This window comes from Oncorhynchus tshawytscha, unplaced genomic scaffold (genome assembly GCF_018296145.1).
Source record: "Oncorhynchus tshawytscha isolate Ot180627B unplaced genomic scaffold, Otsh_v2.0 Un_contig_20693_pilon_pilon, whole genome shotgun sequence".
Classification (NCBI taxonomy): Eukaryota; Metazoa; Chordata; class Actinopteri; order Salmoniformes; family Salmonidae; genus Oncorhynchus; species Oncorhynchus tshawytscha.
In genome coordinates, this window is record NW_024607629.1 from 1 (window position 1) to 12,602 (window position 12,602).

Consider the following 12,602-nt stretch of genomic DNA (forward strand, 5'->3'; position numbering starts at 1 on the left):
GTCAGTGGATTGCTTGCTAAGGAGCCACATAGTGGACATGCCCTGTGCTGTTGTGCCGACATCTGGCAAGGTCTCAGCATGGTGCTCTCAGTAGACTGCCCCTTAGTGGTGGGAGGTGGCTGTTGCAGGGAGATGGGGGTGTTGGGCATCCAGCCACCATAGTCATACTGTAACAAGAAGAAGAATGACTGATTATTACTGACATCCAATATGCTGCCATTCTAAAATGATGATATGATAGTGGCAAGGAATTACAGCAAAACCTTGCAACATTTTTACAAATATGTCTCTTCCTAAATGGTAGAGGAGGCAGAAAACGTCAGTAGTTGTTAGATTTAGATTAATAACATACTTGAAAAAAAAGTATGGGCTACGTTACACCCACCTGTCCAGAGTTGACAGCAGAATGTTGGCCTGAGCAGGTGAAGATCACCACGGTGACGAACTTGACAACCTCTGGCACAGTGGAGAAAGACTGAGGGATTCCTGGACAGAAAGATAAGAATGGAGAGAGGTGTGTGATGAATGGAGTTATGGCAGTGGAGCTGGGTGGACTGTGACTATAGGACAGTCACGTCCATGGAAGTTGTGAGTTATGCCGGGGAAGTTATGGACCAGAAACCAAAAACATATTGGCAAAAACAAGACATTTCACCATACGTCATTACAACACACCCCCATATTACCCTCTACATCGTCACCTGTGCATTCTTGGGCCAGGAAGCCATGGTCAAAGATATCCTTGATCCAGTTCTGTAGTTCCTGATCTTCCCGGACCTCTGAGTCACTCTTGTAATAGAAACTAATCACTTCCTCTACAAACCTATACGGAAGGCGACAATGGAAGAACGAAGGAAGAAGATATCATATCTATGTAGAGCTATGCTTTCACTGTAGATTCTGCCAGCTGATGATACTGTACTACCACCATGTAGGTTTGCTCTGTCGTAGCCTACCTGTGGATGATGTCCCACATCTTGAGTCCATCATCCCTGTAGTAGTTGTTGGGGACTGACTCCAGACCTCGTGCAGTGATGTCTTCCGGCATACAGAGGGAGCTGTAGGTCAATGAGGCCACAGATCTCCTCAGGATCTCAATCATCCCCTCTCCGCCCGAAGCAGCAAACTACAACGTCACTTAAAGTTACTTGATTACATAATTCTTTAACATTATAATGTACTTTAACTAAGCTGCAATATTACACTGGTTCTATGAGAGATAGTGAACCTACCAGCAAGTATGTTGACCAGGAGGGCCAAATGACAATAATTGGGGGTACTGTAGGTTCACTACAAGACATACAACCACATGTATGCTGACTCTGACACAACTTCCATGGATGTGTGATTCCTAATTTGGACACCACACACTTCTGTGGAAACAGTCCACTCAGTAGCCTACCTGAGTGAAAACTCCTTCATCAGCTATTAGAAATGCCCGGGCCAAGAGGTTGATCTGGAGGGTGTAGCGGGTGTGTGGAATCAGAAGCTAAAGCAGTAAACCAGGGTGGAAAAAAGGATGGATGGTCAACAATCCCAAGAGAGAAACTGGCATTGGTAAAGACTGTCTGGAGGACCACATTAGAAAGAAATGTATTATACTTTCATGTGTCATTATCCTCTGTCATGGTCCAAACACACCAAGACAGTCGGGAAGAGGGCACAACAATGCCTATTCCCCCACAGGAGACCGAAAAGATTTGCCATGGGTCCTCAGATCATCAAAAAGTTCTACAGCTGCACCATTGAGAGCATCCTGACCAGTTGCATCACCGCCTGGTATGGCAACTGCTCGGCATCCGACTGTAAGGCGCTACAGAGGGTAGTGCATATGGGCCAGTGCATCACTGGGGCTAAGCTTCCTGCCATCCAGGACCTCTATACTAGGCGGTGTCAGAGGAAGGCCCCAAAAATTGTCAAAGACTCCAGTCACCCAAGTCATAGACTGTTCACTCTATTACCGCACGGCAAGCAATACTGGAGCGCCAAGTCTAGGTCCAAAAGGCTCATTAACAGCTTCTACCCACAAGCCATAAGATTGCTGAACAATCAATTAAATGGCCACTATTTATATTGACCTCACCCCTCACTTTACCACTGCCTAAATGTACAAATTACCTCAATTACCTCGAGTAACCTGTATTCCCGCACATTGACTCGGTACCGGTACCACCTGTATATAGCCTCGTTATTGTTATTTTATTGTGTTACTTTTTAAAAACTTTATTGTATTTAGTAAATATTTTCTTAACTCTATTTACTTAAAACTGCATTGTTGTAAGTAAGAAGTTCACAGTAAGGTCTACAGCTGTTGTATTCGGCGCATGTGACAAATAAAATGTTATTTTATTTGATCCTCGGAGCACTAACTGGATATGCTATGCTATATTATGTTATGTTGTATACTGTTATATATGCTATGATATAATATATTATGCTATCTTATCTTATGCTTTATTATGTTACGTTATTCTATGTTATTTTCTGCTATGTTATGCTATGCTATATTATTATTTATACATCGTTTTTTACCCCCTTTTTCTCCCCAATTTCCAATTGTTAGTAGTTATCTTGTCTTGTACAACTCCTGTACGGGCTATAGAGCCATGCATCCTATGCTATTCAATGCTATGATATATGTTATGCTATGATATATTATGTTATGCTATATTATGTTATGCTATGATATGTTATGCTATATTATGTTATGCTATGATATGTTATGCTATATTATGTTATGCTATGCTATATTATGTTATGCTATTCTATATTATGTTACGCTATGCTAATATTATGTTATGTTATGCTAATATTATGTTATGCTATGCTATGCTCAGTGGAGGCTGCGGAGGGGAGGACAGCTCATAATAATGGCTGGAATGGAGTGAATGGAAGCCATGTGTTTGATAACATTCCACTCCAGCCATTACCACGAGCCCGTCCTCCCCAATTAGGGTGCCACCAACCTCCTGGGTTTATGCTATGTTATGCTATGCTGTACTGTGTTATGTACCTTGTAGAGGGGGTGCACCATGGGCATGTTGCGCAGCAGTGCTACAGCGAACACCTCAGCCAGGAGGTGAGTGCGCAGCAGGTGGACGTTGAGCTGGTGCTCTTGAAAGTCAGCGCTCCTCACAAAGATCTTGGCCAGGAGCCAGTCATACTCAGAGTCAGTAGGAAGGAAGATGGGGTTGTCTTTTGCAGGCTTCTGCTTCAGCTGTGGAGAGAGAGAGTGTTAGGTACCTCATAGATGGCTACCAGCAACATTATCCCTGTTTAATGGAAAAATACAAATAATAACAATAGCGGATTCCTTTTCGGTGCTACATAGAACCCTTTTTGAAGGTTCTATAAATAACCATGAACTTAAGGTTATAAATGGAACGTTTATGGTGCTATAAAGAACCCTTTCCTAAGGTTCTATAAATAACTTTTTTTTAAATGTTCTACATAGCACCAAAAAGGGTTCTGCTATCATTACAACTCTTTTTGGTTTAGGGCTTGACATTTACTTTTTTAGCCACTTGTCCTTTGGACAAGTAGGAAACATTTTTACTTGTCCAAAAGCTCAAGACACACAAAAATGGTCTGTAACACCATTTCTATGTTTTGTACATCATTGTATGATGCAAGGAACCACTTTACAAAATGAAATGCATTACTATCTTTTTTTTACCATAGAGAATCAGACAAAAATGGAGGCTACACTGTCTATTGGCTTCATAGCATATTCAATCAGTCTCAAAATACAACACTACCCCTTTAAGGCTCTCCTGGAGGATGGTTGGACACCCTTGATAGTCTAAAAAATGTTGCAACATTGCAATTACAACCAAATAGCCTACATGTTATGTCTTTATAATTAAGGGCTTCCTGTCATCCCTGGGATGATACAAAATATGTCTATGGTACAAAAGAATGACAGATTCAAAATGCATACAACCACTGCACATCTAAAATGTAAAAATGTAATAGTCTGATGCAACAGATCAGACCGTTTAGCTTAAAACTGTTGATAAATTTGTTTAAAAAATGTTTTATTCATATTATAAGCTCAACAATGCACACATGGCTTTAGGATAATGTTAGTGGCATTGTTGAATTAGAATTTATAATAGCAAGCTAGGACTGATGGTTTGGTTAGCTAAACTAGCAAGTATTTTTGGTTATCCAAGCAACTAGTGTCGCTATCTAGTAAACTTGCTAGCTATTTCAGTGGATGTTGAACTCTTTTATCCCTGCCAAATGAACACATTTCTATCAAGTAAATGTGCTAAATTATAGCCATGGTATAAAAGGGATAATCAACTCGGGGCTGTAATGGTTGTCGTCTTCCTCTTCTGAGGAGGAGTAAGAAATATCGGACCAATATGCAGCGTGGTAAGTGTTCATCATATTTATTCCACTGAACACAGAAAACAAGCGAATAAAGGACCATACCAGGCCTAAACATAGAAACACAACACCTAGACATACAACATAGAATACCCACCCACATCACACCCTGACCAAACTAAAAATAGAAACATACAAAGCAATCTACGGTCAGGGCGTGACAGGGGCTCTATGCTACTCTGGAAAATAATGTAACTCTGTGGAAGGTTAGTTCCACTCTGCTAGCGCGTTGTGGAACACACCCCATTATTAATTATTTTCCAGAGAACACATAGTCGTTGATTATCCCTTATGTATTTCACAAGACACTTTCACAAGCCATAGTCATATTTAACATGTAATGACACAATAACACAAAGATAAACTGGAATGACACTCTCACTCGAAATGAGCTTTGAGAACCCCCCCCCCACACACACACATTTGTTTACCACAAAAGAGGAAAGAACCCTTCCCTGAACTCCAAAGAAGCATTGAAGGACTCAAAGGTTTCACATAAAACCATCACCCTTCCCAAAGGACCCTTGATGAACCATATGTTTTAAGTGTGTAATGCATTAATTCAAAGCATTTGAAGACAATATCAAACACATTTTCTTTGGGCGCTGTCAGATACAGTGGAGGCTGGTGGAGGGAAACGTGGGGAGGACGGGCTAGTTGTAATGTTTGGAACGTAAAGAAGGGAGCGGTAGTAATGAGCCTGTACTCTCCATTTCTATCTCCACCAGCCTCCATGGGTAAGTGGGCTCTCTAAAGGAGATTGAAACATGATGGGTTTACAGACTCTCTCACTTGTAATGGTCTCCGTGACTGTAGTCTTCACTTCAAAGTTAGTTAGGGCAACCTTACCTGGATGGCGATGGGAACCAGCTTGTCATCAGGGGTTCTGTAGAGCAGAACCAGAGGAGCCGCCATGTACTGTTTTTTCGTATGGATCACGTTTGCCTTTAATCCATCCAGGTTCTTGTAGTCAAGCAGGAATATGTTGCCGCTCTGTTTGGGATTGGATGACATGGGAGAATAAATCCAACAGTTACAATACAACAGGTTAGGATTACAGTCCACTTGCTTGGTATTTTGGAATGGGACAGATATTGTAGCTCTGTGTTTTACTAGGATTATCCCAAAAAACATCCAATAAAGTTATTTTTGCGATTACTTTCTTGGATTTTAGGGTCACCTCCATCCCCCACAAAAACATCAAAGAAAGTAATACTGGGATGTTTTTCATTTTTTCAGTGACCAGGTTTCATCCAACATTTTTGAAGTACATGTCACGACAGGCCTGAAGGAAACAGAATGTTTGTCTGTAAACCCTCAGCATGTCAACAAAACAAAATATGCTAGACAAGGTGGGATATTTTTGTGTCTGTAAAATGTATTATGCGAGAAATGGTGGTGGAATGGCACTTTTATGTGCAAAAATGGATATAATAACCATCATATCTAAGTTGTGTGGTCCTCTCACTACGACTCAGGAAAACATACAGTTTATAAGATGAAATAAGTTATGATAAACTTCACAGGGTGGTGAAAGTGCACAGTGATGAACTTGATGCTCCTTTCCAATACATATCTAGGGTCTTTTTCTGGTGACATGATGTCAGATGCTTGACTGCCATTGATAAATAAAAATGTTATTTTTTATCCATATAATAATGTCATCATGTAGATTATACCTGCACTGTATCTGCCAGCTGTTGGCTGGAGTGCATGTGCCAAGACCAGAGTGGGCACATTTGCTATATTACAGAAAAATAATTGTGACAAAGCCATCAGAGTTGAAAATGCGATGGAAATGTCATTTACATGTTTAAATGTTTTATGTTTGGGTACATGGGAATTTAACCACAAAGGTTATTTTTATGTTTGGGTACATGAGAACCATAAAGGTTATTTTTATGTTTGGGTACATGGGAACCATAAAGGTTATTTTTATGTTTGGGTACATGGGAACCACAAAGGTTATTTTTATGTTTGGTTACATGGGAACCACAAAGGTAATTTTTATGTTTGGTTACATGGGAACCATAAAGGTTATTTTTATGTGCACTACGTCATCACACAGACTTATAAGGCTCTGGAGCAACGAACCGCCCTTGCTGTCTCTGCCTGGCCGGTTCCCCTCTTTCCACTGGGATTCTCTGCCTCTAACCCTATTACAGGGGCTGGGTCACTGGCTTACTGGGGCTCTCTCATGCCGTCCCTGGAGGGGGTGCGTCACCTGAGTGGGTTGATTCACTGTTGTGGTCATCCTGTCTGTTGGCGCCCCCCTTGGGTTGTGCCGTGGCGGAGATCTTTGTGGGCTATACTCAGCCTTGTCTCAGGATGGTAAGTTGGTGGTTGAAGATATCCCTCTAGTGGTGTGGGGGCTGTGCTTTGGCAAAGTGGGTGGGGTTATATCCTTCCTGTTTGGCCCTGTCCGGGGTGACCTCGGATGGGGCCACAGTGTCTCCTGACCCCTCCTGTCAGCCTCCAGTATTTATGCTGCAGTAGTTTATGTGTCGGGGGGCTGGGGTCAGTTTGTTATATCTGGAGTACTTCTCCTGTCCTATTCGGTGTCCTGTGTGAATCTAAGTGTGCGTTCTCTAATTCTCTCCTTCTCTCTTTCTTTCTCTCTCTCGGAGGACCTGAGCCCTAGGACCTGAGCTCCAGGACTACCTGACATGATGACTCCTTGCTGTCCCCAGTCCACCTGGCCATGCTGCTGCTCCAGTTTCAACTTCCACCTGACTGTTCTGCCTTATTATTATTCGACCATGCTGGTCATTTATGAACATTTGAACATCTTGGCCATGTTCTGTTATAATCTCCACCCGGCACAGCCAGAAGAGGACTGGCCACCCCACATAGCCTGGTTCCTCTCTAGGTTTCTTCCTAGGTTTTGGCCTTTCTAGGGAGTTTTTCCTAGCCACCGTGCTTCTACACCTGCATTGCTTGCTGTTTGGGGTTTTAGGCTGGGTTTCTGTACAGCACTTTGAGATATCAGCTGATGTACGAAGGGCTATATAAATAAATTTGATTTGATTTGATTTGATATATCCGCAACAGGTCAATTTGATGGAAACATCTATCGTGGGGAAATGTGCACATTGTTTTTATGCAGATTTGAGAATATTTGCATGAAAATCTATCGCCAATTGGATGGAAACCTAGCTATTGAGAAACATACTGGATGGGCCTCCTCAAAAGTCATCTGTAGGTCCAAAAAGGAATCTGGTACATGCCTCTGATGGTCCAAGAAAGTGGACATCTAGACATCCAACAAAGGGATCTCCATTGACTTCCATTGATAATTGTGAATATCTAAGATATTCACCTTGGTCCAAGAGGACTGCCCCTAGTCCAGCGCCACCCTTGGTAGAAGTGGTACTGCAATAATTTAGGCAACTTTTAACAAAGAGTCCCATTTTGACATACTGTACAGTACCTGCAATTCCCTTATGAGGCTGGACGACCCACGAAGAGAGGGCTTGACCATGTCTCCTGTGACGGGGAAATTTGCCGGCAACTCCGAGCAGCGACGGATCAACATGGGGTTGCAGCCGTTCAGATACTGGTATCCGAAAAACTCGTCTTCCTTCCAGTGCTCCTGTGCGTAGTCTGGAAGGAGGAAATTCTGGGTCGTATTAATTAGTGCACACCATAGCAAAACCTTTTGCAACAGAAAATAAAATCAATAGTTTCTTATTGGACAGGTATTCCCTCCCTGTTTCAGTCTGTTTTCTTCCAGATGATGCCTAGTAATCCAGGGTCATTTTCAGTATATACAGTACCAGTCAAATGTTTGAAGCTGGTTGAGCTTCTACTTCTACTTCGTGCTTCTACACCTGCATTGCTTGCTGTTTGGGGTTTTAGGCTGGGTTTCTGTACAGCACTTTGAGATATCAGCTGATGTACGAAGGGCTATATAAATAAATTTGATTTGATTTGATTTGAGAGAATGCCAAGAGTGAGCAAAGCTGTCATCAAGCCAAAGGGTGGCAACTTTGAAGAATCTCAAATATAAAATATTTGTTTAACACTTTCTTGGTTACTACATGATTCCATATGTGTTATTTCATAGTTTTGATGTCTTCACTATTATTCTAAAATATAGAAAATAGTGAAAATGGAGAAAAAAAACTTGAATGAGTAGGTGTGTCCAACCTTTTGACTGGTACAGAATGTATATTGTTATTTGAAATATTCAAGTAGTATTACTTCCCCCTTTCACTTTGTTTCAAAATGTTTACCACCTAATAAACAGGCCCCTGGAGTTAATTCTGCAAATGCACCTATGAAATGCACTCACCTGAGATGACAGTTCTATTGCAGCAGAAGACTTTGCTGATTTCATCAATGTTTTTCCAGCTCTTCTTGCTGTCAGAATACCCCTTCAGTTTCAGCTCAGTGATCCTACAGAATGGGAGACAAGGAACTATGTCAAGCTGAGCCAATAGAGTTTCGCAGAGCAAATGTACAACTCAACAATATAAATGAATGGAATACTTTAGAAGAGTATTAATGATCTTCTGCAGGAAGTACTATTTGAACTGTCCTTAGAGGATGAATTATGCCCGACGTACACAGCGCAATTAGCTACGAAAAAATGGCTGTCCTGCATAGTCGTAAAAATATGCAAGTGTGTGCAACCCAAAATGTTAAACTCACCACGTACTGGACAAAGGAAAAAAGCTCAAATCCGCACTGAACTATTCTTACGTTTTAATGTAATTATCAGCAGGAGAGGGCAGAGCAATCAGACACATTTGGGCGACAGCCTTCATCAGCGTTTGGAGAAAAATTCACACATTCACACATAGTTATAAATGATGAAACATTGTCGTATCTTTTTTCACAATCATAATTTACATTCATTATTCACATACATTATTCTACTATTTTTCACAACTTCTAGTGCCTAAAAATACATTAAAATGTAAAGAATATTTTAATGAATGAGGGTTTTGGGGTTTCCCCCAGTGCATGCCTTTTGAACCCGGCACCCAACAACTTTTTGTTACTACAGACTTTCGAGTTGAGCACGCCAATTCCTCATTCTGTAAATTACCACATAACCACATAGGGAAGCCATTATGAGTAGCACATTGCATTCTCGTGTTGTGTACTCAAGTCGGGTATACATTTGGCTTAGGCGAGGAACTCACCCGGTGGCGGCGGTGAAGAGGAACTGGGTGGCCTTGGTGAACGAGAATTGGATCTCGCTGGGAAGATCCAGAGGGTTGTCTGCCTTCATGCTGCCGGGGAAACCCTCCTTGTAGGTATCCCAGCTGAGTAGGAGGAGGAGCAGGAGGAGCAGGAGAAAGAGGAGGAGCAGGAAATATATGGACGTTGGTCAGATATAATGGACAGACTGGGCAGCTAGGACGAAAGACCACAGCACCTACCAGTACAGCTCAGCTCTCATCTTCATCTCCAGTTCCCTGCTGTACCTGGCAAGATGATTAGTTTCATCACAGAGCCTTTTAGCTGAAAAAAATAATAATAAATCAAGTTAATCACACATATTATTGCACTAATCCTTCAGAACCAGTGTTGCATGTATTACTATATGTACAGTGGCCCTAAGAGGAAAAGTAGCTTTTAAAACTTAGTGACATCATGCACACATGAAGAAAATGCCCCCCCCCAATGGCTGCAAGTATCCACTTTTTTCCCAAGCATTACTCATTCAAATCAAATTTATTTATATAGCCCTTCGTACATCAGCTGATATCTCAAAGTGCTGTACAGAAACCCAGCCTAAAACCCCAAACAGCAAGCAATGCAGGTGTATGTAGGTCAGCACTCATTCTAACATGTTTGCATGTGATGTTGTTTCATAACGTCACACCGTGCTGACCTGTGCCCTCTCTGAACAGGTGCACTTCCTTGTCCATAATCCAACGGTAGATGGGGAACTGGCATGTGTCTCTCTCTGGCGTCTTCACGACAACTTTGGATGGGAACCAGGCATCCAGGGGGAAGAGTGGGAGGGGCTGTTTGTCCAGCTCTATCAGCACCAGCTTGCCGATGGAGGAGGGGCACACCACGTCGAATTCACGAGACCCCTGCAGAGAGAGCAGGCGAGAGAGAGAGAGAGATGGAGGAAGTGAGAGATAGATGGAGGGAATGAAAGAATGAGATGGAGGGAGGGAGGGAGTGAGTGAGAGAGAGAGAAAAAAGGGAAGGGGCAGAGAGAAGATGAGAGAGAGCAGAACCTGGACTGTGTGAGAAAGCAAATAACAAAGGCAAATATAACTAATCCTGGACTACCAGTATTATTACTTAGGGGCCCAACATACAGGCAACAAAGTCTTCATGTCATATACACTATATGTGTATGAACATATTGGGTTCTTTTGGGTGTGTTTTGAGTACAGTATTTGAAAAATGTAAATGGTAAGTCTTATTGAAGCTAGAATCATTTGTTGCTACATCCATTTTTATAATTTTTAATTATATATACCCATAGATTCTTGAAGAATGTAATTTATAATTGCTTAGTTCAACTGTCGTACCCAATCAGAACCCAATGATTGTAAGCAATGTAAATGTGAACAAACACTAAGCTATAGCCACAAAACATGGTTAAAAGTACACATTCTTCTATGAGTTTGAGAATGGTGACATTTCTACAAGCCCATCCCTCAGCTTTTTACCAAAACAGAGGCGGGGTGCCTCTTTGTTATTGTTTCAATTAAGGATTCTAGATTTAAAGAGAAATATCTCTTAGTACTGATAGGAGCACTGACTTACTGTGTCTTGATAGAAGAGTCCCTTCAAGCTAGTGAGCCACGTGCGCTTACTCTCTCCATTTTCACCAATCAGCTTGATGAAGACGTTGTTCAACGTGGTGCCAGTTGCGATGTTGTGTGTGTGCACAGTCACCTTGTATTTTGCCATTTTGACTCTGAAAAACACTATGATAGGCTTATCTGCACACACTGAGACTGCACAGCAAACAACAGTTCATTCAATGTAGACAGTGCAAATATTTCTGCAAATATTAAGACTTGCATGATATCCATTGATCCATTTTAATATAACAAAATCATTGTTTTGAGGGTATTCTTGCTTGAATAACAAACTTGCAAAGCCACAGTTATTGCATACACACAGCATGTAGGGGGACATGTTGCACAAGCAAATGGCAGTGAGCAAATGAACCATAGACAGGAGTAATATGCTTATTCAATGTGCACATTATCCAAAATACCCATTGCATTGTGTGCATTGCATTCATGGCTCAGTACACTGATCTCTGGTTAAATAATAGCCTCCTCATTCTACACATAGTTGAAGAAAACAAAACATGAAATCACACTGCACATCAGGTTGAACTGTATTTTCTGCACATCTGTGCTCTTTTGCTGGATGAAAATGTCTTCCATATTATCAAAAATTAATCATTCAGAGTTCCCTTACCTGATTGGTTGATAGTTTGTAGTACCCTGTCAACTGTGCCTTAACATGCATGTAATGATCACCTTCCCTACTGCTCATTTTATACCTGGCTGGAGGAGTGTGTAGAACCATATGTACATATCTGGGTGTTACTTCCCACCATTGACCTTGCATGATAAATTCTGGCAATGTTGATAGCGAAGCGTTGCCCAATCACCTATTGTAAATACACAGTAGAAATGTTGAATCTGCTTGTAAAGGTTGAGCCGTGGTTGAAAGGGTGTTGTAACGTCAATTTCGCAATTCTGAGGGCATGCGGTGAAATGTTTGCTCAGCACTGCAATGCAAGTTACAGGTGGGAAATTGAATTGTTGTCACAGACTCTGTTTTGGTGGTCTGCAAGATATCCAAACAGGATTTCACAAGTCTTGTATAGTCACTATATGGAGTTAGTACTATATATACACAATACTGTACAGTATTCTTTTAATGTAACATTTATTTAACGAGGCATGTCAGTTAAGAACAAATGCTTATTTACAATGACGGCCTACACCGGCCAAACCCAGACGGCGCTGGACCAATTATGCACCGCCCTACGGGACTCCCAATCACAGCTGGATGTGATCCAGCTTGGATTCGAACCAGGAACTGTAGTGATGCCTCTTACACTGAGATGCAGTGCCTTAGACCGCTGCGCCAGGACAGCCTCCAAATCCTTCCAAATACAGTGCCTTGCGAAAGTATTCGGCCCCCTTGAACTTTGCGACCTTTTGCCACATTCCAGGCTTCAAACATAAAGATATAAAACTGTATTT

At 41.7% G+C, this 12,602-nt stretch overlaps 1 protein-coding gene across 1 annotated transcript; it reads right to left on the reverse strand.

Moving 5' to 3' along the window:
- Window positions 1–41: 41 nt before the first annotated feature.
- On the reverse strand, window positions 42–11,961 carry LOC112226389 (hydroperoxide isomerase ALOXE3-like; the record flags this gene model as incomplete). Its single annotated transcript, XM_042312535.1, is given in 15 exon segments — window positions 42–77; window positions 80–167; window positions 386–486; window positions 702–823; window positions 957–1,126; window positions 1,403–1,489; window positions 3,014–3,217; window positions 5,245–5,388; window positions 7,826–7,998; window positions 8,690–8,793; window positions 9,546–9,668; window positions 9,786–9,867; window positions 10,241–10,448; window positions 11,137–11,290; window positions 11,806–11,961. Coding segments are annotated over 14 exon segments (1,789 nt in total), but the record flags the coding sequence as incomplete, so codon positions are not given.
- Window positions 11,962–12,602: the final 641 nt, after the last annotated feature.